The sequence below is a fragment of the Cebus imitator genome, unplaced genomic scaffold, assembly GCF_001604975.1.
Source record: "Cebus imitator isolate Cc_AM_T3 unplaced genomic scaffold, Cebus_imitator-1.0 Scaffold238, whole genome shotgun sequence".
Classification (NCBI taxonomy): Eukaryota; Metazoa; Chordata; class Mammalia; order Primates; family Cebidae; genus Cebus; species Cebus imitator.
Genome location: NW_016107553.1, coordinates 621,015 through 633,616, shown reverse-complemented (window position 1 = coordinate 633,616; position 12,602 = coordinate 621,015). Strand labels below are relative to the sequence as shown.

General features: G+C 40.2%; 1 protein-coding gene across 2 annotated transcripts in view; it reads left to right on the top strand.

Annotated features, from left to right (window-relative positions):
- LGI1 (leucine rich glioma inactivated 1) overlaps positions 1-11,307 on the top strand; it is a 40,393-nt gene extending 29,086 nt beyond the window's left edge. For both annotated transcript variants that reach the window (XM_017498165.1, XM_017498164.1), the window contains 4 exons: positions 3,268-3,339; positions 5,914-6,083; positions 6,361-6,525; positions 10,101-11,307. In XM_017498165.1, the coding sequence (XP_017353654.1) occupies positions 3,268-3,339; positions 5,914-6,083; positions 6,361-6,525; positions 10,101-10,936 (1,243 nt within the window). In that variant the 3' untranslated portion in view covers positions 10,937-11,307. The remainder of the gene's footprint in view (positions 1-3,267; positions 3,340-5,913; positions 6,084-6,360; positions 6,526-10,100) is intronic.
- Positions 11,308-12,602: the final 1,295 nt, after the last annotated feature.

Below are 12,602 nucleotides of genomic sequence, written 5' to 3'. Positions count from 1 at the left end.
CAGGTGATCTACCCGCCTCTGCCTCTCAGAGTGCCAGGATTACAAGTGTAAACCACTGCGCCCAGCCAACCTGTTACATTTTTTGCAGAATAATTCTGAGGCTCTGTCAGCATTGCTTTCCCAAGTCATTCTCTGCCCAAGTCCCTCTGCCTGCTTTCTTTTTATCCAAATGTAACCTGATGTCACTGGGGTCTCCCAGAGACGTAGGAAAGCTGTTTGAACTCCAGCTCCCCGGCTTTGGGTGTCTGGAAGCCTCACTCTCATTTCTGAATCTTACTTCCTCTTGATTCTCCTAGTGCGTCCTGGCAGCCTTCTCATGCCCATCATTCACCAAACCTAGACATGAAGCTCCAGCCTATCTCCTCTAAAAGCAGTCCATTGTGGGCAAGGATTTCACTGAATTTTTGGTAGCAGAGCAGCAAAGAGTGACACTGGGTTCGGTGGATCCACCCACCATTTCTCCCTCTGGCTCCTCTGCCTCCTCAACCCCCTGGTTCCCAAGGAAAGAGCCTCTGTCACAAGTTCTCAGGAAATGTAATGCCTCATTCCACAGCCCATTGGGCCAGCTTGTCTTTCTCAGCCCCATCTCCCAGTTCTGATGGCTTAGAAGTCCTTCATCTTGTCATGTAAAAATACCACCTCTCCATTCTGAAGCCCTGTAGCTCCCAGTCTGCATCTCGCTTTGGCCATGTGTTCTGTGGGTAGCTTGTATGTGGATCATGTGAAGCCTAAAGCTCTACTCATTTGGGCAAGATGTAGAACTTCCAGATTCATCCATTGCTTAAAAGAATCCCGCAGAGTACAGTGGCTCACACCTGTCATCCAAGCATGCTGGGAGGCAGAAGCATGAGGATCACTTGAACCCAAGAGTTCAAGACCAGCTTGGGCAACATAGCAAGACCCTGTCTCTACAAATTAAAAAAAAAAATTAGTTGGATGTGGTGGCACACACCTGTGGTCCCAGCTACTGGAGAGGCTGAGCCCAGAGGATCACTTGAGCCAGGGAGGTTGAGGCTGCAGTGAGCTGTGATCACACCACTATATTTCAGCCTGGGCAGCAAAGTGAGATCCTGTCCCAACATAAAAGGAATTCCTCTTGGACAGTAAGACAAGCATGGTTCCTTTTCCTGTGTAGCCCTATTGACAGTAGTAATTCAGGATGTGACTGCTTAATCATTGGATGCCCACTGTCTCCACTGTCCTGCGACTCAGCCTCCTCTAAATGTATGCCCTGCAACCAGTTGCGTTTTTGCCAGCTTCAGAGGATGGGACATTCACTTAGAAGTTAGTATGAGAACTTTAAGCCACATTGTACTAGAAAATAAACTGAGACACATAACATGGGAGTGACTCTGGACTGGTCCAGGACATCAGGAAATCTCTTCATTCAAACACCAGTCAGTAAGATGAATTATGGAGATGTTCTCATGCATAGTCTTCCTTAGCCGCATTTGATTAATTTTACTGTATGTGGACAGCCATAGCAGTACATTCGTGTGGTCTGTTTCTAAACATTGTTTCTTGGACAATGTACGTACAGAAGCCCTTCTCCTCTTCCGACCCCAGCTACTCTACTGAGAGTAGTCCAAATGCCTGCACCATTCTTGATTATCTCATTTTATTTTTCCAATAATCTTATGAGATAAGGTATTATTACCTTCACTTAAAAATGAAACAACTGAATTTCCAAGAAGATCCATCACCAAAGTCACACAGCCAGTAAATGCTGGAGTCAGGATTTAAACCTAGTTCAGAATCACTCCAAAAGTTCTTTGTCACCAGTGGATCGCCATTGAGAATGGAACTTTCATTCAGTTCCTATTCTTACATTCCAAGGTTCATTGAGAACCATTTTCCAATCTAGCAGTAATTTCTAAATCCCAGAACAACGACATAACTAACTTAAAAATAAGTTCTAAAAGTCTTGAATGTTTGTACTTGAGAAATCTTATGTTGAATTGGTGGAGGTAGAAGACACAGAAGACTTTTGAGAATGTTGTAAAGGGAAGTCAAGAGAATTTTCAAGGGTTTAGAGGCCAATGGGATGGGCTCTGTGGTTTTAGTTTAGTTTTTTATTTTTATTGTGGAAAAAAACCACCTCTACGAAAAGTTTATAACATATGTATATATGTGGTGCTGGTTAAAAATAGAAAATTACAGTACCTGGTACCCTTCCCTGGTCATATAGCATTAGCTCTGTGCTATGTCTGTATCTACGTACTAGGGACACATTTCCCTTTTCTTGACATTATCAGGACTATTTCCTACTCATTAACCTTGATTAGAATCATTCTAGTGATTTACGGAAGAACAAATAGAAAGGGAAAGGGAAAATCATTCCTGTGATCATAGGAAAAGAACCAGAAGAAGGAGAAAAAGGGAGATGATTAAAGAGAATAGATGAATAGGTATTTTTGAGAAAACTTTTTTCTGAGGTGGAATGAATGGAGCTAGAAAGGAAAAGGCGGTGTGGGCTTTGAAAAGGAGAAAGGATGTACTGGGGCAGGGATAGAGCTATTGGCACTGTGGGTTGGAAGTTTGGCTGCTCTCCGGAGCAAGGGAGGAGGAAGCAGGGAGAAGGAGCAGCAGCCCAGGCTGGAGGAGAGGGGGCATTTGGAGACGGACACTGTCACCAGTTCAGTGAGTCATCATTTGGGAGATATCCCCTAGACTGAATATCTGAGAGTATGAATCTCCTGTGTTCTGTTCTAAATGAAAAGATCAATGCCCAGGAATTGTTTTTAACCAACGTCAAGTGTTGTTTAAATATTGAATGGGCCTGTAATCCCAGCATTTTGGGAGGCGGAGGCAGGTGGATCACTGAAGCTTAGGAGTTTGAGACCAGCCTGGCCAACATGGTGAAACTCTGTCTCTACTAAAAATACAAAAACTAGCCAGGTATGGTGGCAGGTGCCTGCAATCCAAGCTATGTAGGCTGAGGCAGGAAAATCGCTTGAACCCGGGAGGTAGAGGTTGCAGTGAGCCGAGGTCACACCACTTCACTCCAGCCTGGTGACAGAGCAAGGCTCTGTCTCAAAATAAAAATAAACATATAAATTATATAAATACTGAGTGGATATTGAAGTGAACAGGTTAGGAACTGAAAAGACAACAGCAGGAATCTGAGTAGTATTTCAGAAGAAAAAAAGGACCACAAGCCATTTAGTAGGCTAGAAATGACAAAAGAAACTAATAACTAAGCTTTATCATTAAATGCCTTTATTTAATTTATCACTATAGTTTACATCACCTTTTTTTTTTTTCCAGGAGCCTTGCAAACAACAATCTCCAGACACTCCCAAAAGATATTTTCAAAGGCCTGGATTCTTTAACAAATGTGTAAGAGGACCTAAAAAATCACTGAACAATTAATTAATTTGCAGTCATTAACAAGGAAGCCTGGTATTGATGATTAGAATTTTTAATTGGCTTTTAAATTAAAATTAGGATTTCTAAATCTAAATTTTAACTGGCCAAAAATTGAAATTTACATGGATTAACATTTGAGTCTTCTTTGGTATTTATCATTGGAAATTCTGAATACATGGCACCCAGGCATTCCTTTGACAAAGTGTGTGTCTATATGGCAGGCAGCGATGATAAGGGACTTTGATGGGGTGGGAAGAGACCCAGCTAGAAATTTCAAGATCCCTTTTTTCTCATGAGGTCCAGGAAGTAGGGCTACAAAGGAAAAACATACAGGAGTCTGGGAAACTAACAGAATAAAGATGAAAGGTTACACCCTTGGGTTGGTCAGTCAACAGAGAAATGGAGCAGGAAGTGGGGGAAGGGAGGAAAGTTTGCCTTTCTCCCATTAGGCTGAACAACTCTAAGCTTAATCCCCAGGAATTTGGCTTAAGCCCCAGGAAGGGAATGAACTTAATTATTTTTGACCCTTTTTCAAACAAAAGAGCTTTCAAACTTTGACTTTTAAGCCTCCGAGTGAAAGATCTTTGCAAGGAATTTGTATATTTTGCTGTAAGCAAAGCAAGTAATATATGCCTAAACCTCTCAAGAGCAATTCGGCTTCACTATTTGCCTTGCAGAACATTAGAAAGGTATTTAAATGTCATAAGGTAGAATACAGGAACAAATAAAAAGATATATGAAAACAAAAGCTTTTTAAAAAAATTATTCAGGTACTTTGCCGTAGAATCTATATTCAAAACAACTTTTCTCCAGTAACAAACAAAAAGAAAATCTGAGTCAAGCACTTTCTTCCAAGCCCAGTATTTAACTTCAAATCAGTAACCTAATGAAAAACTCTCTTTGTTCGTTGCAGTATTTCCCCAGCCCCTCCTCCATGCCTATTACCCCAATTCCTGAATGATGGTTTAATTCCAGGAGAATGCCCAAATCAGGATTCTTCCAAGAGAGTCCTGCACAGACCATAGTTATCCTCTCTGGTTTACAGTAGCCTGAAATGTTGCCACTCATTACTGTGGGTCAGAGTTCTCCTGGGAGATGAGGTCAGTTCTGGGAGTGTCTTGGAAGTTAGAACACACTCCATGGGTGACATGGAATGTAGCTCATTGGGGGTCCTTTACCCCAGTTTTGTGTCAGCCTACAACCTACACTAGTAAAACAAAACAAAACAAAATCAAATCAAAACAATATTGAAATTGGCTCAGTCTCTCCAGGGAATCCCATGATGGGTTTACCCTTTTGGACCTACTCTAATATGCCCAAATGAAGAATTATCTTAGAAGTACAAGGATCCACGCCAACTTGCCTTTTAGTGGATTTCTTGGCTTTCTTGAAAGGATCCTCTAAAAAACATTTTTAAGTGTTTGGGCGTTTAAAAATTATTTATGTGCTGTGTGAAGAGTAGGCAGCACCTATCTTAAGAATTCTGTGTGACCAGGAGAGGAGGTGGAATTCCTGAACAGAAGCAATGCAAATACACAGAGAACTTGGTGAGTTGGGGTCATATGTGGAAATTTAAATGGTCTATGCTGTATACCTTATTACAGGCATGAGCTATTGCATGTCTGTGTTAACTCTATTGTGTCAAAGTCATTTCCTGTTTAAAATGAATTTGTAGACCATGGAAGAAGATCAGGATTAATTATGTCTGTGAGGAAGAAGAAAAGCAAATAGCTCACTTGATTTAATTAAATACATTACAGTAATCACTACATTTCGTCCTTCAGACCTGTACTGTCCAATATGGTAGCAACCAGACACTTATGGTCACTGAGCACCTAAAATGTGCTTCTAGTGCAACCGAAACTGAATTTTACATTTTACTTACTTTTTTAAAAGTTAAATTTAAATTTAAAAGCTGATTCTCAGCTCAATTATTGGAAACTTTTAAGTACGTTTGGAACAATTTGGGCATATATGTCTATTTTTTCGATTATAAATTTTATGACATCTAAATATAGATCACCTATTTCTGTTAAAATTTAGCATCTTAATTGAGATATATTGTAAGTATAAAAACACACTGGACTTCAAAGACTTAGTATAAAAAAGAATTGTAAAATATCTCAATAATGTTTATATTGATGATATGTCAAAATGATAATCTTTTATCTGTATTGGGTTAAATAAAACATATTAAAATGAATTAGACATGTTTCTTTTTACTTTTTTAATGTGGCTATAGAAAATTTTAAATTACAATAATGGTTCACATACTGTTTCTGTTGACAGCACAGCCCTAGACTAAGTCATTTGGAATCCAAGAGGAAGTAAGTTATGAGGTTCCATTGACTGGGTAGTCTTCAGATGTGCATGGTGCTAACTCTCTGACCCCAAAGTGAGCAGTCAGTCAGGTTCCAGGCAGGTTATAGGGCAGGATGTAAAGCCAGGTAAGGTCATTCTGCACATGTTAACTGTTGATTTATAACTCTTACCTGTGTGGGTATGGCCCTTGTACAGCAAAAGCAGCTGAAGTTTGTCTTTCAGGGACCTGAGGGGGAATTCATTTAATTGTGACTGTAAACTGAAATGGCTGGTGGAATGGCTTGGCCACACCAATGCAACTGTTGAAGACATCTACTGTGAAGGCCCCCCGGAATACAAGAAGCGCAAAATCAATAGTCTCTCCTCCAAGGATTTCGATTGCATCATTACAGGTAATGTACTCATCATCATTCCACCTCATAAAATTAAAATAAGGGCTACATTTTTCCTCATGTGCAGGAACTGATATTTTTTACGTCTTAAAAACTAGCTGAGCAATTTAATTTTTTAAAAATTATGAACCATTGACAACACTTCATGCGTTTAAATGAAAAGTAAAATGGCCATTTTACTATTCTCTGAAATAATTGTATTTCTTATGAATATTTGACATCTAGCCAAGGAAAGAGGTATTAGCTCACAGTTATTTATCGTTTCCTATTTTTGCAGAATTTGCAAAATCTCAAGACCTGCCTTATCAATCATTGTCCATAGATACTTTTTCTTATTTGAACGATGAGTATGTAGTCATCGCTCAGCCTTTTACTGGAAAATGCATCTTCCTTGAATGGGACCATGTGGAAAAGACCTTCCGGAATTATGATAACATTACAGGTATGAAAAGCCTAATAATATTTTGAGTGGGAAGTTAAACTGCTTCAGCCAAAGGCAACAAGGAAGGATGAGTGGTATACGGGAATGATTTAGCAGGCCTTAAGTCATTTGAATTCCAACTCTACCATTTGCTAAATGACCTGGGATAGTTCTCTAAGCTATAATTTCCTCACAAGTATTCCCTGTGAATAATACTTAATTCACAGGGTTGTTAATAAGATAATGTGAACATATATTCATGAAACTTAGCATAGGGCCTAGTATAATACACACACAGTAAAAATTTGATTATTTTTCTTTAAAGTATTGGATTATGAATCATGAGTTCTAGTCCAGGTTCTGCCGCAGCCTATTTAGTCAAGCTGATTATATTCACTGACACCCCCCGCCCTTTTTCTTAACTATAAAATAAGAAGGTTATTTTAGGTCAACAAGTCTCAAACTTTGTTACACAAACATTTCTTCTACAAAATGTTAACGTATGCCTTATAATCAAAAGGATTTTGTGGTCTAATAAATTTGTGAACCATATCTGCCTTTTGGAGATTCATAATACATACATCTGTGGCTCTGAGAAGTCCTGAAGTGAGGAAGATTTTCCAATATTTTTCACTCTTAACTTGGCCATAGAATCTGATTTTTTTTTTTTTTTTTTTTTTTTTTTTTTTGAGATGGAGTCTCACCCTGTTGCCCAGGCTGGAGTGCAGTGGCACAGTCTCAGCTCACTGCAACCTCCACCTCCCAGGTTCAAGCGATTCTTCTGCCTCAGCCTCCCAAGCAGCTGTGACTACAGGCACTTGCCATCATGCTCAGCTAATTTTTGTATTTTTAGTAGAGACGGGGTTTTACTATGTTGGCCAGGCTGGTCTGGAACTCCTGACCTTGTGATCCACCCACCTCAGCCTCCCAAAGTGCTGGGATTATAGGCGTGAGCCACCATACCCTGCCGGAATCTAACTCTTTCTATGAAAACTTATACTTAGCTGATCTCTTTTTTTCTTTTTCTTTTTCTTTGAAACAGAGTTTTGTTCGGCTACCCAGGCTGGAATGCAGTGGCATGATCTGGGATCACTGACTGTAACCTCAGCCTCCTGGGTTCAAGTAATCTTGTACTTCACCCCCCTGAGTAGCTTGGACTATAGGCGTGTGCCACCGCATCCTGCTAATTTTTGTATTTTTAGTAGAGACAGGGTTTCACCATGTTGGCGAGGCTGGTTTTGAACTCCTGGCTTCAAGTGATCCACCCACCTTGGCCTCCCAAATTGCTGGGATTACAGGTGTGAACTACCTTGCCTGGTGATACTTAGCTGATCTCTTAAGTTTCTTTCTCATTTTAATAATTTTAAAAATTCTAAGTCATAAAATAGAACATAGGGACCCCTCTACAATTTTTATATCAGCTTTAGTTTCTAATACCTTTAAATCTGCTCTTAAGAGCACTCATATCTCCCCATAAAAGGTAACACTGTAGACAAGGCATGGAGAGTCATAATAGATTTTGCTGGTCGCTTTCAGCCTCACTGCTCAAAGGACTAAGACAGGTCTGAGGCTTGCTTAAGGCTGGGGTTGCTTAAATAAAGGGATCCCTTCCAAACTGAGACCCTTTTAGAATCCTTTTTTTCTGAAGGAAGAAGGTCATGCTTCCATTTGTCCCTAAGCCCCCATAAGTTTTCCAGTGGACAATAGCCGGGTTTTATGCAGTTGAAACCAGGCTCTTCTTACTTGTGTATGGTGCATAGTTTCTTTGAATGACTGTTTAGATGAGCACTTACAAGAGAAATAAATCATACATCTACAAAGTTTCAGAGGACACCTCAAAGCTCAGCTTGTCTAGATTGATGTCTTAGTCCCTGCTGCTGTAACAAAAATACCTTGACTGGATAATTTATAACCACAGAAATGTATTTCTCATAGTTCTGGAGGCTGGGAACTCCATGATCAAGGCACCCGCAAACTTAGGTCTGGCGAGAGCTAACTCTCTGCTTCAAAGATGGTGTTGTCTCTGTGTCCTAACATGGCAGAAGGGCAAAAAAAGATCACAGACTCCCTCAAGCCCTTTTGTAGGGGCACTAATTCCATTCTTGAATGTGGAGTCCTCACAATCTAATCACCTCCTAGACACCCCACTTCTTAATACTATTACATTGGGGATTAAGCTTCAACATAAATTTGGAGGAACACAAACATTCCAACCATAGCAGATGACAAATATGTGTCCCATACTCAGTCTTTATCCCTTCTTTCACTCTAGACAGGCATCACTAATCTATCATGGTAATCTTTCATGCAGAATACAGACACGGCCACAGAATACTTCTCAACACGGTTCTCCAGGCAATCACATTCAATGAGCTAATCAATATTGGTATACATGTTGGAATCTGATGGCCATCCTTAATCTAATGTCTCATTGTACAGAAAAGAAAACTGAACCGCAGAGAAGTTAAGTGATTTTCTTAAGATCATAAACCAGTTTCCCTGAAAAGAGTCACAAGTAAAATAATTTTGCCTATGGATGAAGCCAATTAATAGAAATAGTTAATGTAGAACTTTCTGCCCCATACTAAAGCTGTAATCAGAAGAGGCCTAAAGCCCAGATTTGCCCAGCTGTCTCTGGATTCCCTAGAGCCAACTCCTTCTGTGAGATCAGAATCTACTGATATATGTCAGACTCTTCACCAAAGAATACCAAGCTAGGCCACAGACAGAGCCTACATCATTTTCTGTGATTTCCCAAAATAACTTTCAGGAGCATCGCCCACGGCTGTACCCCTCTTTCTATTTTTGCAAAGATTCCTCTTCCTTCTCTTTCACTCCTGCCACCAAAGACCCAAAGCTCCAAAAAAGTGACCAGTGACATCTTTCTTTACAGAGGAAAGGCGAGTTATTCTAGAGCAGGAAGCAGTTCAGACTTAGAGCAACATAATTACAGGTAGAGCCACAGGCTCCCCAGACCACAACTCTAGCCTTTGGTTATCTAAGATCTTAGCCCCAATTTGAAGTCCTGGAATAATAGCTAACTTCTCCCCAGCTTCAGGTAAAAGCATAGAGACACCAGTAGGCCTGGCTTTGAATCTCCAACTCTGCCTTCTGCTAGCAGAACATCCTCTCTGAGCTTCAGTTTACTCATGTGCAAAAAGGATAATAGTTATCTCTTGAGATTGTTGGGAAAATGAATGAGGTGAATTGAGAAAGCATATAGTAGATGCTCAGTAAACAGTTTTCATTAGAACTATTATTAACTCATAATGTGTCAGGGAAAGTAATGCTTGCTTTCTGCAAGAAATGAGAGGAGAACACTCAGGCCGCACCTGTGTGTCCTGAACATGTAGAGCAGGCTGGATGTGACGCTAACGACTCAATTGTTGGTAACAAGGCCTACAAGGCACAAAGGCACAGAACTTCAGGACACTGCTGCCATTGGGCTTTGGAGATGAGCCTTGCCTAATCAACCAAGGAGATCTCTTGTTTCAGGCTGATTTGGGTGGAAGTTGTATGACCCCAGCCAGCCTGTATGTTTACATGCTCCAAAAGAAGATGGCCACACAACTAATCTCTCCTTCGTCTTTTCCCAGGCACATCCACTGTAGTATGCAAGCCTATAGTCATTGAAACTCAGCTCTATGTTATCGTGGCCCAGCTGTTTGGTGGCTCTCACATCTATAAGCGAGACAGTTTTGCAAATAAATTCATTAAAATCCAAGATATTGAAATTCTCAAAATCCGAAAACCCAATGACATTGAAACATTCAAGATTGAAAACAACTGGTACTTTGTTGTGGCTGACAGTTCAAAAGCTGGTTTTACTACCATTTACAAATGGAATGGAAACGGATTCTACTCCCATCAATCCTTACACGCGTGGTACAGGGACACTGATGTGGAATATCTGGAAATAGTCAGAACACCTCAGACACTCAGAACGCCTCATTTAATTCTGTCTAGTAGTTCCCAGCGTCCTGTAATTTATCAGTGGAACAAAGCAACACAATTATTCACTAACCAAACTGACATTCCTAACATGGAGGATGTGTACGCAGTGAAGCACTTCTCAGTGAAAGGGGACGTGTACATTTGCTTGACAAGATTCATTGGTGATTCCAAAGTCATGAAATGGGGAGGCTCCTCATTCCAGGATATTCAGAGGATACCGTCGCGAGGATCCATGGTGTTCCAGCCTCTTCAGATAAATAATTACCAATATGCAATTCTTGGAAGTGATTACTCCTTTACTCAAGTGTTTAACTGGGATTCAGAGAAAGCCACATTTGTGAAATTTCAGGAACTAAATGTTCAGGCACCAAGATCATTCACGCATGTGTCCATTAATAAGCGTAATTTTCTTTTTGCTTCCAGTTTTAAGGGAAATACACAGATTTACAAACATGTCATAGTTGACTTAAGCGCATGAGACACCAAATTCTGTGGCTGCCATCAGAAACTTTCTACAGTACACGACCCGGATGAACTCAATGCATGATGACTCTTCTTATCACACTTGCAAATGAATGCCTTTCAAACATTGAGACTGCTAGAACCAAGCACTACCAGTATCTCCATCCTTAACTGTCCAGTCCAGTGATGTGGGAAGTTACCTTTTATAAGACAAAATTTAATTGTGTAACTGTTCTTTGCAGTGAAGATGTGTAAATAAGCGTTTAATGGTATCTGTTACTCCAAAAAGAAATATTAATATGTACTTTTCCATTTATTTATTCATGTGTTCAGAAACAACTGCCAAATAAAATGTTTACATTTTCTTTCATATCCCAAAGGTAATTATTTACAGGAGTTGTTTTATTCTTCTTGATGGTATGTTGAAGAAATAGTTTTATATAATAGCGGTGTATTTGGTCAAGGATTTACGGTATGAAGAATGAGTGAAGATAAAATTATGGGTAATCTGATATTCATTATCCATAATTTATGACTAGGTTTATCTGTGGCTGATTTTGAACACTCAAAGGTATTTTCAAAGGTCATGGCCTTTAGGAACAATTTGAGGTGAAAAGGTGACAAATTAAAAGAAAGGTGGAGAAATTTGCCTACTGCAGGAAGACTGGTTTGAAATTAAGGACAGCAAGACCCAGCCTTTCCTGACTGATAGCCCCAGCTAAAATCATCACTCAGACAACTTCTAGGAGAAAGTAAAATCAAGACTTAGGATTTCAAAACTCTATTCAGTGTCTTTCTAAACATCTGACAGCTGATAGAGATTGTAACCTTATAGCATTTGCCTCAAATGCACCTGTCATGAAGGCCTCTTAATCTGATTAAGGATGTTTCGCTTCTAGATACCAATTTTAATTTGTTATTTACCTGCTGTAGAGTGCCCAAAAGGCTCATATTTGATTTTCTAAATTTCTGCTTCTAGATCACATGGGTCATTAGCACAATGCCTGTGATATAGCAGACTCTCCAAAAATGCTTTTAAAGAAGCATGTGTCCTCCTGTTATAATATCATAATAAACTTTCTGAGGCCTTTTGACCTAATTATTGCCTACCTATTAAGAATGGGGTACTGTTCAGCAGGGGTGGGGGATTTTGGAAGAATAGGGCATGGACCTTGCCCTCTGGGGCCTTAGAAGACTAACTGGGGGGTTAGAACACGAAAAACTGCAGAGCAAGCAGCGAGTGCCAAGTATCTTCTAAACATTCCAGATTATAAGTATCCTGGGAGTATCACGATGACTTTCTGGAAGTCTAGGTTCCTGTTTGCACTTAAAGAGAAGATGTAATTTCAAAGGGGGATCATGGCAAAGAAGATATTCCTGGCACGAGCTGGTTCTGCGTGCTGCCTTCATGGAGGGGGTCAGAGCTTGCTCCTGCTCATCGTTTCCCAGACTCTTTTGCCATATAAGTGGGGTTGGGGAGGGCAGCCAGCAGCCCTTGGCATACAGTGCATATCTAGAAGACTTGGGGCATCAAAGGCACACACATACTTGCATGGTTTCTGGGAAGCAACTCCCTGGGGAGTTACGCACCAGAATCAGATTCCTTTACCCATATGGGGAAGATGCTAATTCTGACATCAGGATGATGGGAGAGAATACCTCACTCCCGAACTGGGCTTTGA